Here is a 15,903-nt window from a genome sequence, read left to right on the forward strand (position 1 = left end):
CGAGTCTCGGCGTTGGTCAACACCCTGTGATTCTGGACACATCACTTAATCTCCCCGTGCCCACAAAAATATATCTGACTGTGTATAATGTAACATCTGCCATGCTAGTTGGAAGTATGGCACTGCTGTTTTTACATGAAGATGTAAGACTTGTGTTTGTTGTTTAACAGTTCTGCTATCTAGAGGCCAGGTCAAAAGTGTGGCTGGCGGTACTCTGTCCATCACGTGGCAAATGACATTTCATCTGCCACCTTGATGGACTATCGTCTGTTACATTTAGAGGCCACTGCCCAGCAGGACCATCGTCATAGTGGTTCCTCTCAAGGTTCAGCATTTTAGTTAAGGGCTATCCACCAAACTTTTACAAAGCTTTTGTTTTTCAAAAACAAAGTCTGAAAATAGGAATTTGTTGTTCAAAAAGAAAAAACGAACGGGCCCCACACCCCGGGAATTGTTTCCCTGGATATGGGGTGTCATTTTTTTTTCTGCCCCTCATCACCAGGTTTCAGCTGGCTATGACGGACAGAAAAAACAGGACATCACATCATGCACCCTAAATATGATGGGTGACAAATTTAAGACCATCTTAGGACAGACTTAAGACAGACTTAAGATAGACTTAAGACAGACTTAAGACAAAATCCTAACTTTACTACTACTAAATGCCTTCTGTGAATACCAAAAGTAGTATGTTTAGGATTTTGTCTTAAGTTAGTTCTGTGAATCGGGCCCTTTATTACTAGAGGTCAACTGCCATCCACCCCAATTAATAATTCACTTTCTCACAATTTCAATAACCTAACAGCTATCCCTTTTATGTAAAGCTTGCTAGACCTGAGGTTTTTTTCAATGATCTCTCGGCTAGTGAAGTCCTGTGAAGCCTATAGCCTGAAGAATATATCTGCTGTGTTATGTCTCCGAGGCCTGTGTAGTCTGAAGACAACTTTGCTGTCTGATGCCTGTGAAATTTGTGCAACCGGAGGGAAAGCTCTTCTCCCTCAGACACTTAGTACATGCGATCTGTGTTACCTGAGGGATAGATATGCCACCTGAGACGCGTAAGGTCTCTGTGTAACCGAAGGACAGCTTTGCTACTGGCGTAGGAATTGCCCCACTCACTATGAGAAATGTGTATCAAGAGGGGCAGGTCTGGGTAACCTAAAAACTACTTCACTGTAATCCTCCTGTTGGTGAGTAAAGTTCACCTGGCCTTGAGCAGACGTCCTGGTGGTGGCTCCTTGGGTGCTGTGGTCTCCTCCATCAACTCTTTCCTGAAGGCCTCGAGCTGTTGCAGAAGATCTTCTTTCATATCATGTCCTGGATCCTGACCTGCAGGTGAGGGCTGAACAGAAGAAGACTCTCAAAACAAGTAGATAAATAAACTCACAATTTCAGGAGTCGAGAAAGATGATGGAGCTGACAACCAAAGAGGCATTGTGGTACCCACCCGTTGTTGCAAGAAAATTCAATTTATCTATTTATGTCGATGTTTTACATCATGACAACATTCTGCCTTTTTGCCTGGTCTAAGCACCACATATACAGTGTAGTAGATATAGGTTAGTGGTTAAATGCAGTGCGAGGATAGTATGGCCACATTATTATTGGGTGAACAGGGAAACAACCTTTACATTGCGGTCATCACACTGCGATGCCATTACAACACAGTCAAACATTAGAAATAGTACAGTTCACTATTCCAACACCTTCCCTACTGTTACGTAGGCTCGAGTTGGAATAGTAAATTATAAATTTCTAATGTAAGCGCACCATCTACTGTAAGTCGATGTAATGACTTGTGTAGTAATTGTAACAACGCGGTCGTTGTAACGACCGCGTTGTAATGGCATCACGCTGTAATGATTCACGAGTCATATTCAGGTGAACATCAACCTTAGCCATCGGGTTCATAGGAAACTGGGCGTATGGAGGTAGTGAGGGTGAAGAGGGAATGTGGGTAAAAGGGTCAAAACTGTTTGAACTAATCACTCACAGTAAGATTCCTTTACTTTTGTACTACACTGTTGAGGGGGTGTCGGTACTGAGTTATGATTGTCTGCTCAATTTTCAGCAGTTTCCTGAAAATTAGGTTGGGTTTCTTGATACTTGTGCATACATGACAACAGACCCTATCAGGTAGGAGACTCACAATTTTTAAAGCCATAGGTGGCTTAATTTTTAGCTGTCTCCTGCCTAAAATCGTCTTCGTTTCAATCAGTGGGGGATGGTAATCTTTGAAAATAGTGGGGTGCAAAACCTGCAATGAGTTCACCCTACCTTTTTCAAAAGTCTCCATATGTTAAGAGTTACTGTCATTGTGCAAATGCCAGCCTTTTGTTATGGGTACCCCTGTGTGACAAGCAATTACATACAATATCCCATTACCAGAATTTTGCCATTGATACTGTCGCCTGTATGCTGAAAATGAGTGGCCTGTATGTTGAAAATAACCTTCAGTATTTTAAAGCAAACCATTTATCATGGTTTGCATCCACTAACCCGTCCCCTCAGCCACAATAAGCCCTAACTTCCCTCTCTATTAGGAAAAGAATTACCTCCAGTATGCCGGCACCAGCATTTTGCTATAGGTATATCCTTATGTGAAGTACTACTTCCAATGTTTCAGGGACTTCATTTTGCCTATGGTACCCTCCCGTAATGCTAAGAATCACCTACAACATCCCAGTGCCAGCATTGTGCCGCAGATGCCCCCATGCAAAAAAAATTCTCTATTTGGCAAGTGCAAGCATTTTTCAACAGGTGCCCTATGCCAAGAATTGCTTCTAGTACGTCAGGATCTGTAGTTTGCCATGGATGTCCTTCCCTATGCCAAGAATTATTGCCAATATGCCAGCAGCAGCACGATACCTTGGGTGCCACGATAAGCCCAGCATTATATTGAGTATGCCATGGTGAGCGACAAACTCACAATCATAAACACACACAATCTCACTCACTCCCACTCACTCTCACTTCCACTGATTCTCACTTCCTCTCACAATCACTCTCTTCCCCATCACTCATCTAACTCATACTCTCTTACTTTCTTACTCATTCTCACTCATACGCACTCCCACTCACTGTTACTCATACACACATACACACACACACACACACACACACACACACACTTTCACTTAATCTCAAATTCAAATTCAAATTCAAAATGCTTTATTCGGTATGTACAAGTACAACCATATAGCCACATACATCAAAACAGTAAAAAATCAAATTTTATGCAAATTAAATACAAAAACATTTAAAATTACATCACTATCCATGCCAATATTGTTAAATCAATAAAGTATATCACTTGGTGTGCAGAGTTAAATTTAATCATTAAATACATTTTAATAATAGTTGTTAAGGGGGGAGTTAATTCAGTTTATACATTTTAGCAGCAATTTGTTTGTAATAAAGGTTTGTGCAAATGCCAGTACAAAATAAATATACAACAAACAATGTAACTTAACAGTAAATCACCGATAGTCATAACCAACGGGTGAGCGGGGATAACGGAACGAGGGGATCATATAATAATTGATTTCCTGTGCCAGGTGCACTTTAAAATGTAGGTGGCCACGCGATAGCACACATTCGGGGAAGCCAAATCAAACAACAATTGTATTGCGGCTCTTGTATTGTATATCTTATATTCTAAAAATAGTTGCTTCAAATAAAACTTCCTAAAACCAGTATAAAAATTACAAAAAAGTAAAAAGTGGCAGATGCTCTGTTTTGATTTCCCGTCGCATGGGCACAGACATGACCCGGGTTTTTTTACGGTTGGGAAAGCCACCAGATGGTGGACTATTCCCAACCTCAGGCGTGCTAGAACAAAGCGATGAGAATTAATACTAACAAATGTAAGATAAGGTGGGAATCTTGTACTAAGATTGTACTCCAAATATAATTTGAACGTACTTTGCATTGCATACTCCTTCGTTCTGGTCCCTTTTGCATGGTCCAAGTAAATGGTTTTAAGGTTACGCTTTGTTAAAACCGATGTTGTTAAAATATCTTTAAAAATATCCTGGCCAAAGAGAATCTTATACCAGGAGTAAATATGTTCTAACCAGGGAATTTTCGAATGACGATCTAGTTGGATACAGTCCAAAATTACTTCCTGGGTAAACCTAGTTTCTTCTTTGGCCCATATGGACCGCCATAGGGACAAGGGACGCAATGCAATCAGATCTGCGGCATGATTTATGCCTAGCTCTCTGTGGGTAATCTCATTTGAGGCAGAAGCGGGGAGGCATAATAGTCGTTTCAGGTACTTGTTTTCCTCTTGCTGGATGGACAGAGCAATCTGACAATTATATCCCCATATCCCTGCTCCATACAAAGCAGAGGACATGCACCTTGAATTATAGATAGAAATCATCTCACGGATTCTACGACCCCCAATTTCGAGGCGAATCTGAAGATGCAATTTGTATTTCTGGTCATCTTCATACCAACACAGGATTGCTCGTTTACCCATCTCCCATCACCTGAAAAGGTGATACCTAAATAGCAAAAATGTCGGACTGCCTCAAGTTTATCCCCATCTAAAAAGAATGACTTGTTTTTCTTTATTTTCTTACCACAAGTCATAGTCATAGTCTTACCCTTGTTAATTTTAAGCTTTCTGCCCTGAATAAAAATATGAAATTTCTCAATTAACTTTTGCAACCCATTCGCGGTCCTGGAGATCAGGACCGCATCGTCCGCATATAGTAGGACGGGTATTTGCTTTCCATTGATCATGGGAGCATCAGCATAAGATTCTTGTAAAAATTGATCAACCTGATTTATAAAAAGGGAGAATAAAAGGGGAGCAAGCACACACCCTTGTCGGATCCCTCTACCAATTTTAAAAAGGGGGGTGCATTCACCATTTGTTCCGAATCTAACCTTACTTGAAAGATTACCATACATTCTAGCCAAGAGGTGGATGATTTCAGGTGGTGCGCCCATGTCAAGTAGTACTGGCCAGAGCAGTGCGTGTTCCACTAAATCAAAAGCAGAACTTAAATCGGCAAAGCACATAAACAAATTCCCCTCCTTGGCTTTAGTGTACTTGCCGATGATAAGTTCAAGGTTCACGCACTGCTCCATAGTTCCTAAACCCCTTCGGAACCCAAACTGAATAGGCGAAAGAACATTATTGTCCTCAGCCCAGGTCTCTAGTCTCACCAGAAGTATACGACTCAAAATCTTTAACGACGAGTCTAAAAGTGAAATTGGGCGATAATTTCGTGCTTCAGCCCTGGAACCCTTTTTAAAAAGTGGTACTAAGATGGATTGACCCCATGAGGTTGGTAACTCGTCCTCGATTGCAGCATTAAAATAACGGGTTAAAATGGGGGCCCATAAAACAATCTCAGATTTAAAAAAGTCCACGGGGACCCCATCTGGGCCCGGGGCTTTCCCCCCCTTACTCTTTTCAATTGCCACAATCACCTCGCTTAGTGTCACCGAGAACAATAGTTTCTCCCATTTAAAACAGGTTGGAGTATCAGTTAAAACATTAGAATTAGAAGCGGTAGTAAAATCAGAATTAAAAATTCCAGTAAAGTGAGCTATCCAGGCCTGACAACTGACATGCGAGGTTAGTTCAGGGACATTGTCATTCTTCAAGAATGGGCTATTTATGGTGTCCCAAAAAAGTTTATGATCTTTAGTATCTGCAGCCTGGTCTAATTTTTCCCATGCCGCATCCTGCAATTCCTTCTTCCTAATGGAAAGTGCAGTTTTATAATTATGACGCTCTTCCCTGATCTTACAAACGTCTCTGGGTATTGCATCAAGTGAAGTTTTTAACCTTTTTAAAGACTGCGCACAATGGTCATCAAACCACACCGCCTTAACTTTCCTTGATTTCCGAGGTTTGTGTGTCAGGGATTTCTCAATGGTTTTGGTAATGGTTAGGAATTTGGATAACAGAATTCGTGGGCATGGGTCCAGCAATAAGCAATATTCGACCTCCCCACAACAGTTTGTGATCACATTAGCAACAAGTTTAATGGGGTCAACTTTTGTCCATTTCACTCTCATCCCATTCGGTCTTACTGCAACAATGTCCTGAATTGGTTGACCAAAGGTATTCCTTTTGATTCCCCAACCCAATAGTTCAATGGTTACACTGTTGTGATCACTGACCGTTTGTTCAATCACCCAAACATTAATATAAGCTACAGAGCAAGATATCATAATATGATCAATAAATGTTTGACTGTTCCTCCCATGGAATGTTGGACATCTAACGTTGTTTTTGTTCTTATTACATTCAAGGAGGTCCAGGTCATATTTGGCCAATAGGTTATTCAGAGCACTACCATAGTTGTTATGCGGGAAATGATTATATACACATGTTGTTTCCCTTCCCGAGTACTCCTCCCTATGGCCACATGCCCCCTTGAGTGCATAGGTACATGATTTAATGTTAAAATCTCCCACCCATATGATGGCAGCAGGTTTGGGTGTACTCAATAAAAAGGCATCAATGGCCTGCTCTATATCAGAAATAAACTTTCCCTGTTTGTGCCCAGCAATGTTGTTATAAAAGTTCACTATTATTAAGTCTCTGCATCCGCTATGGACCATACGCAGAACCGAGGCATGTTCGCCTAGAACTACATGATCACTAACACAGAACTCAGTCAGTGCAGTGGATATCAGGGTCACGAGTCCACCCTTGGCTCGACCAGCTTGGGATGCCACAGCCTGCACGTTAAAAGAAGTATAGCCCTCAACATGTACTTCGGCCCTATCCCAAGTTTCTTGCAGGCAAATAATATCATAACCTTGTTTAATAAAATCAGCCCATATGGGGGTGTTTACCTTAGAGGCTAGCCCAGCTATATTCCACGTAATAGCCCTTAGGTTCTCTTCTAAGGCTACTTGGGATGGGTTGGTATCTATTGTGGCCGATAATATTATTGGATTTAACATACTTTTTTCGGCAGTACATGTGGTGGTATCTATCACATTAGGAATTCTTAAAGTAGTGTTTTCTGCATCCAGGGGAAGCACATCACTACTTTGGGGGTCATCAACCACATTGGGTAACACAGTAACGTTCCACTTAATCTCATTTCCTCTATATTTCTCATAAACACATACACACATGTACAAAGAAATTTTTTTTTACTTACCTTGCCTTCTGTGAAGGCAACTCGGAGGCTCCATGGCAGAAGCAGAGCAGGAATCTAGCCATGATTCCCAGCGAGGAGCCAGACGGCGCAGCAAGGCCAGGTTTGACAAGGGGAAGCCCCACCCCCATACCTCTCTCAGCCTCTTGGTAGGACTAGAAGCACAGCCCTTTAGAGAGCCAGAGCAGTGCTGCGGATCCTGCCCCTGCTGCTCTGTGTGGCTTCTCATTGGCCTCGGGAATGCACTAGGGTGCGCTCTCACAGCCACATTGTAGCAGTTATACATTGCTGTCCGAGGCATGTGAAGTAAGTCTGCTCAATAAAATGGATTGCTGCTGTGTAAGGGGATTGCAGTTGGACCAGGACCTTCACATGCACAATCCAGTCATCCACCTACAGAGAGCTGTGCTTTAAAGAACACTCTGTAGCTGGATCATTGCTCAGCCCACCCTCCTCGGGGGCATGGACATGAGACCATGAGGGCTCACCTCAAAAGTTGAGTTTTCATGAACACTGCTAAATTAAATATTACGCATTGTTGGAAAAGGGGGCACAATTTAGGCCCTTGCAGAAGGCAGCGCTGCACACTGAAACCGCTGATAAGGAGCTACCACTGATGTCAATCTTAGTCAAATGGGAAAATAAATTCCCCTATTATTTTCACTATCTCAATCTTTGCTGTTTCAAATTGTTGGCATGCACGCACATGGTTCAAGGCACATCATTAAAGCTATGAGTCATGTACTCCCAGAGGCCTTCTTGTGTGTTTAGTATTTTGAAAATTGGTTGGCAGGTAATCATTACATTGGCTGTAGGCAGGTTCCTTGTTGTGAACAGCTAATTTCTGCATCCATTTTAGGCTTCTGCTCCAGAGGATGTTATGTCTCATTCATAGGTTTTAAAAGGTGGTTCTACTCCACATTCAATTCCCAGAAGTGGCAGAGGTTCGCGGAATAGTGACAAATGGAAGTAGGATCTATTTACTGCAAAGTTTAATTGAAGCATGAATGGTCTTTGTTTCAGATCCAACCACACTTACCTGCAGACCAGAGATTTCAGGGACTGGCCGGGGAAGTCACTTAGAGCCTAGTCTGCAGCTTGTTGGTCAACAACCAGGTCAGCAGAGGCTGTAGCCTCTGTTCCCTTTTTGAGGACTATCTGCTACATTTTGAGGGTTTCATGTCAGACAGTGGCTTCCTTGAAGGCACTCATCCTTTGCCAGCTGGTGCTGTGATAGATGGGCCAACTCGGAAATTTGTTTTGTTTACTGAAAATATAAACTCCAAAATTGTGGCCTTGACGGAGGGATTTTTTCTTTCCGTGCATGGGGGCCATCACTCCCGAGTGACATATTTAGCCAGTGCTTAGTTTGTAAAATAATGAGAGCAGGTGTCGAAAGCTCTGCTCAGAAGCTGTGGGCCATGCATTTAAATTCTGGCGCACCTGATATAAAGGCAGTGCAGTCTTAAATGCACTTCATGACTCTTTATTCACTATCAGACACTCCCTGTCCCATTATCTCACACTAGCAGGTCCATGCTTTCTCCCTTTATGATGGTTGTTCCGTCTTTCTCTTCTTCTGTCTTTCCGCTTTGTGTTTTTTTCCTCTGTTCCTCTAGGTAAATGTCTGATGTGGAAAAATAAATGCCGTCCCCAAAATTGAATGCCGGTGGCCCCCACCATCAACCACCGGCTCAAATTAAGCAGTGTATTGACCATGGTGGTAAATAACTCCTATTCTGACTTTTCAAATTGTAAGTGGGGCATAACATGCAGAATCAGTATTTAACACACCAAATTCTGCATTTGTTTAGGCATTTTTCCCACTAAATGTCAATGGGTTTGACCTGCTGGAATTTATCATGGTAAAACTTCTAGGGTGTATCATAATGCTGATCCCAGTGGAAACAAGTATTTGTACAGTAATAGAATTTAGCCCTGAACGTTTAATGAGGGCCTAAACAGAGCAGAGGAACTATGAATCTGCATAGCTGCCAAGGTTTCAGATTGCTTATGTGTGACATTTTCATAATTTCAGTGTAATTATGAGTGCCATTCAACGACTATGAGTAACAATTTCTCACAAACAGTATAATGTCACCCACACCTAATAGTAGCATGGTACAGCCCACAGCCTAGGTCGGACACCTGTTTACGGGCGGGGCGGCAGAGAAACTATAAATTAAACTGAGATTCCCTGCCTTAGTTAACCTGGACTAGAGCTCTTGGCTCCTCTCTGGTTGGCGATCTATCAAATTAATGGCATGATCAGATCATGATCATTTGACAGAGGCTGCCCAGGCTCTCTGCCATGTGGGGCCCGAGGCTGACTACAGGAAGTCAGAGGGGCCCCAGCGTGGATCATGATCTCAGCTGCCTGATAGCTGAGCTCTGAAGCCTCAGCAGAGGCTGTAACTTCACTTTACGGCTCATTATGATCATGACGCGTCACAAACTCTTAAAAGTGAATTAAATTATTTGAGAAAGGGGTAGTGACACAAAATTAAATTAAATTATTAGGAGGATACTGGCAGGGCTTAATTTGTGCCGGTGCTTTCCGGTGCTTAGCACCGGCACTTCTATGACAGGGCCGGGTCTACACTCTGCATCTGCTGCACTGCGAGCACGTCACATTTTTCAATAATTTACCTTACACTACCAAGTAGTGTGTCTCTCTGTCAGACTCTCGTGCTGCAGCGTGTTTTTCGCATCTCTGAGGAGTGAGTCACAGTCACACTCACACTGTAGTCTGTATCAGATTCTATATTATTCATATATTTAAATTGTGTTGATGGCGGCGCCGCAGTGCACTGCGTGCCGCGGAACCGCCTTAGCCACTTACTTGTTGCTGCTGGGCAGCCCCGGGCTGGAGGAGGACATTGGTTTGAGCGTTTTTTGGGCTGCATTTTGGTTATGATGGGGTAGGGGCTGTGCGGCAACGTGCGCAGATTTTTTATAGATTGCCACGCCCCAGCATAACCATCGCAGCGTGTAACGGGCAGCTCGCTCACCACGACGAGTCAGTGAGTCATCGCGTTCAAGTTGCCCCCCCCCCCTCCCGCCGCCCGAGGCCAGGACCGACAGTCATGGCGTTGTTGAGCTGGGCATCGATCAGTCAGTACTAGTAGTACTGTGGAGTGTCTGGTTGGGTACAATTAAGCAGCAGAAGTAGCACCCGTCCAGGCCCTGAGTAAGTTCCTCGACCTTAGTTAAACCAATGCCAATCCTCAATCATGTGATTTTTCAATAGGGGGAGGGCAGGGCGGGAGCTAGCCGCAGTACGGACCTGCCGGGGTTAAGATGACTCACTTAATAGTACTCAGTGGTGGACGTGTGCGGGATCGGCAGGGCACGGCATGCCCCTACTTCTTTAATTCCAAGGATTCCGTTCCCCTACTTATTTATTTTGAAAATGCGTCCCAGGACGCAAGCCTATAAGTAAAGCTCGGTGTTCGTTGCGTTTGTGACGGGCGGGGCGGCAGAGAACAGTAACAGGACTCTTCCCTCTCTTTCAGTGTAGCAGTTCTGGTCTTACTGAAAACATTTCTCACTCTCTTTCCTCTCCTTTCTTGTATTTGCTCCACTGTGAAATGGATCCAAAAAAGAAAAACACTTTTGCAGGAAATGTCGTATTTTTCTGACATTTTAATTTCAAAGTGCAGCATTGGTAATAAAAGGTTAAAAATATGAAAAATAAGTAAATAAAGTAAGACAGAGTGGTAGCAAACTGGCCAGATTGATTTTATTCACATCCAAACACATTAGCGCCACTTTTACAGAGTTTGCCAGTGAAGCGATATTTTTGTTTTCTTGTCTTTGTTTTCCCTGGGCCTGCAACTAGTGCACCAATCCCAGAGGTACTAAAATGTGTGGATTGGAAAACAAAATGTGTACTGCGGCTCCGCTTCCATGGATTGACCATACTGCTTACGTTTTGTAAGGATATAACCAATGGATATTAAAATGGGTCCATTCAGGCAAAAGCACTCACTGATTTCTGAATAGTGAGTGTAAAAGCGTTAAGGTAACCATGCTGTTCCTGCTTACATTTAACATGGTTTGCTAAATTTTGCATTCCTTATGAGTGAGGATGTTGTTACTTTTTATTTGTAGGCCGCATATTGCTCTTGTCTAGTGCGTAATTTAAATTGAGCCGCATCCAGGTGTTTATAGCCAACAACAATTGGGTGGTAGTTAAAGGCAGTGTGAGCTTTTCTTAGTGGGGCAGTATGGTGTTCAGTAGGGGAGAGGATGTGGCACTATGGCCAGAGCTGCTTAATTTGGAACTGGGCAACCAGGTTCAGCCTTAATGACCAGTCCACTAGACCACTCTCCTGAGGGAGCACATTCCCATGCTAGACCTTAGAAGGCCTCGCAAGACCTTAGAAGCTCTCGCAAGACCTTAGAAGCTCTGGTGTCTTAGCACCAGCAGGTGGATCCTAGCGTGGCAAGTGTAGGTTAACCTTCAAGGCTTGTCCACCACAAACCATACTGAAGTTCACTTCCAGTCTTGCGGGCAGGCCTATGAAGCAGCACACCCTAGAACAACAGTGACTCTGTCACTAAGGTCACAGGTCCCTTGAGAAGGGCCAGTTCTAGAGCGGTGCAACTGGTGTGACTGGTTTTAAAAGCGCTGGCTGCCTCCTTCCTGGCCTCCAGCTATTTTTGGCAACAATAAAAATGCCATGATGACTCTGGTGATTAATGTTCTTCCTAGAGAGAGATCGGAATGTTGTCTAGTGGACGTTTTGACTCATGGAAAGGTAGCTCAGAGGGTTAATGTGCCTGCTGCAAAGAACATGTACCATGCAGATCACACAGTGCACATAATGTAAATAGGGCAGTGGGCTACTGCTTTTGTCAGAGAGATCCTTTTGTTACTTGCAGTTTATAAGTTAAAATCCTAACATAGAACAGTTAGCTATTAACTGTCATCTAAGAGCTGCATGTATAAATGAGTGCATTATGTTTCCCCCCCAGTCTTTGAATAACCTTATGTTGCAAAAAGTGTTCTTTTGGACAGATATCAATTCTGATTATTAAAGAGAACCCCCAACCATGGTATTTCGTTTTAAATTCTTAGTTTGTGTTTCTCCAGACCAATCACTATTAAACTATATGGTCTACTAGTATGGTTGTCATTTGACTCCTACACCTTGTAGTCCTTAGTCTTATGTAACATTTCCTATACACTGATTTACACACATATTGATTGTCTCTGTGTAATGTTTGTGATGTAAAGTGCTCTGACACCCTAAAATGGTATGAGTGGCGCTGTAAATCATCAAATTAAATGCATCTGAGATAGAGTGTGGTTATGGAGACTTGAGGGGCACTGTTAAAGGGTGCTAGTGAGTGGATCCATGGCGGAGGTGGTCATTGGGGGGCCTGCCTTGTTTCAGCAGTAGTAGCTGCAACTAACCAGGGATTGGCAATGCTGGATTTGCAAGCACACAAACTGAGTTCACAAACTTCAGTCTCTCTGCTTCATTCACTGGCACTTTTAACATGTGCTGCCTGCTGTGGGGCCACTGGAATTAATTATGCACCAAAGAAGGACAAAATTATGCTGCAGTGTTGACTAAATTATGCATTAAAAAAAAGGCTGCAGCGTAATGCAGTATATTTTCTGATATTTTATTATTTTGACATCTGTACACATGCTAACAGTCTCTGGAAAGATTTTGCCTCATTAGTACCAGTGTAACATACAAATGCAGCAGTGAGAAAGGTGATCAGTCAACCTTTGCAATAGGCCATCCACTCCGCAGCAACACATTCACATTTTTTATTAACTTTTGATACGTTTGAGCTATAAACAATTTATTAGTTTAAATGGTCAGATCATGCAGCAGATCTTGCATTAGGATGCAAATATGGCAGAGCCATGATTATATAGAAAACATTTGCAAACTAGGATATTTTGCCATTCATGTTTGAACTGCTGTTGTGGAAAAAGGGAGAAGTGCTGATGACAAACTCCATGGCTCGGAAACAAATGGCTTGTGCTTCCACATTTTATTGTATTTGGGACATTCTGTGATTGGAAACGTATCCCACTTTGTGAATGTATTTTAATGTCAATAACTCATTATAACCTTAAATAATCATGTGTATCCATTGGTTGATTAAACTGGGCAGTGAAATGCCAAACAAATACAAAAAATTGAGATGGTTGCGCATTCTGGCCACACCTCTGGCTCCGCCCACTGATTCAATCCTTGGGTTATTCCCGCCCTCTAATTCTCTGCCCACCGTTCCCCTACTTTTTTCCCCCCACCTCGACCACTTATAGTACTACTGTATATGTTCTTGTTGTAGATGTAGAGATAGGAGTAGAGAGAAAGCCAAGGCCCTGCCCGGTGTGTACCACTGCCGCTTTGTTGTCCAAACTTGGCGCGCGCGCAGCAGCCGCAGCCAAACAGGAATTCGTTTTACAATCACAGCACTTTGTCTCGACTCTCCACTTCTTCTCGGGCCGTTCCCCACGCAATGCAGTTTGGTTTGGTTTCACTTTCTGGTGGTCTCTCACTTGACTTAAGTCAACAACAAATGGCTGGGTCACCCACTAATACATTCTACAGCAACATTTTCTACATACAATTTCTGTAAAAGCTAGTGGTTTCATTGACATGCAAAATAATCTACGTATAACATTTAAGATGTCTCTTCTCATTTTTAGAAAGTACAAAACACATACCGTTGTATTTATTTCTGTTTTCATTTCCTTTGATTTTCATTATGCACATTCCATGTAAAGTCGGCGTTTATATCAAATGCTTTTAGAACTATTTAGCCAGGCAAAGATGTGAAAGCGAGAAGTTACGCCAGAGACATAGGTGGCCGAGCTGTCTCTCAGTATGAACTGATTTTACAGGTTCAGCTGGGCAAGATGGCGGGGACTGACAATAAAAAACAGCCATCCGACTGCCCACTTTATACAGGGCGGGCAAATGGCTTGCCTCCGATGGTACTGAGAGCATAAGATTTACTCCGTCAGCTTTCACCTGATGGTCCACCCACTTCTAAATCAGGTGGGCGGACTGAGAGTCTGGAGAAGAGGGTACTCCGTGGTCATTGCATGTGCACCATACTCTAAGTCAGCCCATATGGTTTTGGTGTTAGTTGTTGTGCAAATATTACAGCACGATTTTACAGTGTTGTGGAAACCTGCACCTGGGCAGTATAGATTTTTTCTGGAGTTGCATACTCTGGGCTCCATACATGCAGGGCTATTTTTTTTTTCTTGAAGTTGTTTTTGTTTTCACAATATATGAACGATCAGATTGTTTAACACTATTCGTGTTCTCAGACGTGCCTGTCAGCAGTGCTCTGTGATGCAGAACATACTAGAGAAGTCCTGAAACAGGATGTGTGCAAGGTAAAACATTACCAAGTATTTAAGTTCTAGAGTCCCAGGGTCAGCAGGTCAGACCTACCTAAAGAGTTCTCATGCAAAAAGGTAACGTAGCAAAGTACTGTTTCATGAAAAAGGAAAGGAACTGGGTGGGTACCGTGGGTTACTGGGTACCGGTGCTGGGCATGCTGCTCCGAACTGACATCAGTAACCCTTAACCTGCCTTGCAAGTTACTCGCTCAGCCTCAGGCTCACAGTCAGAAAATCCAGTACTATGCTGGGCGGGTCGGGTATGGACCGGGTCCGGGGCCCTGTTAAAATAACACTCTGAGGAGTCTGACTGAGTCCTTCCGAATTTCTGAGGACAGCGGCGGCGTCACAAATCTTGAAAAATTATTTTTATTCTGATTCTGCGTCAGCATCACGCTCACTCGCCCAAATGCTTGGCGGCATCCTGCTATGGGTGCCAGTGTGGATTGTAGTTTTTAGCCAACACATCTGGGGCTTGTAGGACTACAACGTCTTTTTAACGATGGGGCAAGTGCAACATTCTGAAAATGAAGACCAATGGTGACGTGACAACAAGGGCTTGGCCATCAAGATGCTACAGCGCATTTCTCTTGTTATATTCAAATGTGGTAGATGGATCCCATTACTCAGTCTCGCGTGGTAGCCATTAATTAACTAGTCTGTACACCAGCCAGAACTTGAAGCAAGCGTCATCGCATCGCACATTCCAACTGTGGTGGCAGAAACTACTTACAGCATAATGGCAGTCGAGTGAGTCTGACTGCTGACCGATTCAGGCTCTGAGTCTGGCTTTAAAGTTGAAACCGTTGTGCGCATCTGCACCCCATCATTCTAAAAAAAACACTTTTTGCAAGCATGCTGCTCACTGATGCTGCTGCTGACTGAGCATGACTGGATGAATGGAATATATATGCAGCAACACTGGTGCAACAGTAACTCACTGTTGTTCCTTTGGGTTTCTCTATGTATGATGATCCAGGAGTACAGGAGAATGCACCCCATAGCTACGTTTCTTTGCATTGGAGCTCATAGCCTCTCTATTGACAAGCTGCAGGCAGGCCATATTCCTGTCCATGCTCACTCACTACTCACCCACACACTGCAGTTCTGGTGTCACGACTCACAAGAGAGACCTAAGTAGGGCAGGCAGATGCCATTAATGCAATCTAGCCTGTGCCTGAATGATTGAATAACTGAATGGAAAGCCTTGGGATGGGAAGGAAATTAATGTATTATTATCTGCATCAGGCTACTGATCAGGTTTACTTTCCAGAATGGTGTTTCCCCCAAATCATAAGTTCACAGACGCCCGGCATCCTGCGGACCTCTCTGCCATCATCCTGTCTCGCTGCTGTGGCAGTCCTGGAATGCCCGCTA

General features: G+C 43.3%; 1 protein-coding gene across 2 annotated transcripts in view; it reads right to left on the minus strand.

Annotated features, from left to right (window-relative positions):
• The window catches only part of LOC146833779 (uncharacterized), a 324,308-nt gene that overhangs the window by 119,793 nt on the left and 188,612 nt on the right, over positions 1-15,903 (minus strand). For both annotated transcript variants that reach the window (XM_085601650.1, XM_085601651.1), the window contains exon 4: positions 1,206-1,342. In XM_085601650.1, the coding sequence (XP_085457776.1) occupies positions 1,206-1,342 (137 nt within the window). The remainder of the gene's footprint in view (positions 1-1,205; positions 1,343-15,903) is intronic.

The sequence above is a fragment of the Triturus cristatus genome, chromosome 4_2 (assembly GCF_964204655.1).
Source record: "Triturus cristatus chromosome 4_2, aTriCri1.1, whole genome shotgun sequence".
NCBI lineage: Eukaryota > Metazoa > Chordata > Amphibia > Caudata > Salamandridae > Triturus > Triturus cristatus.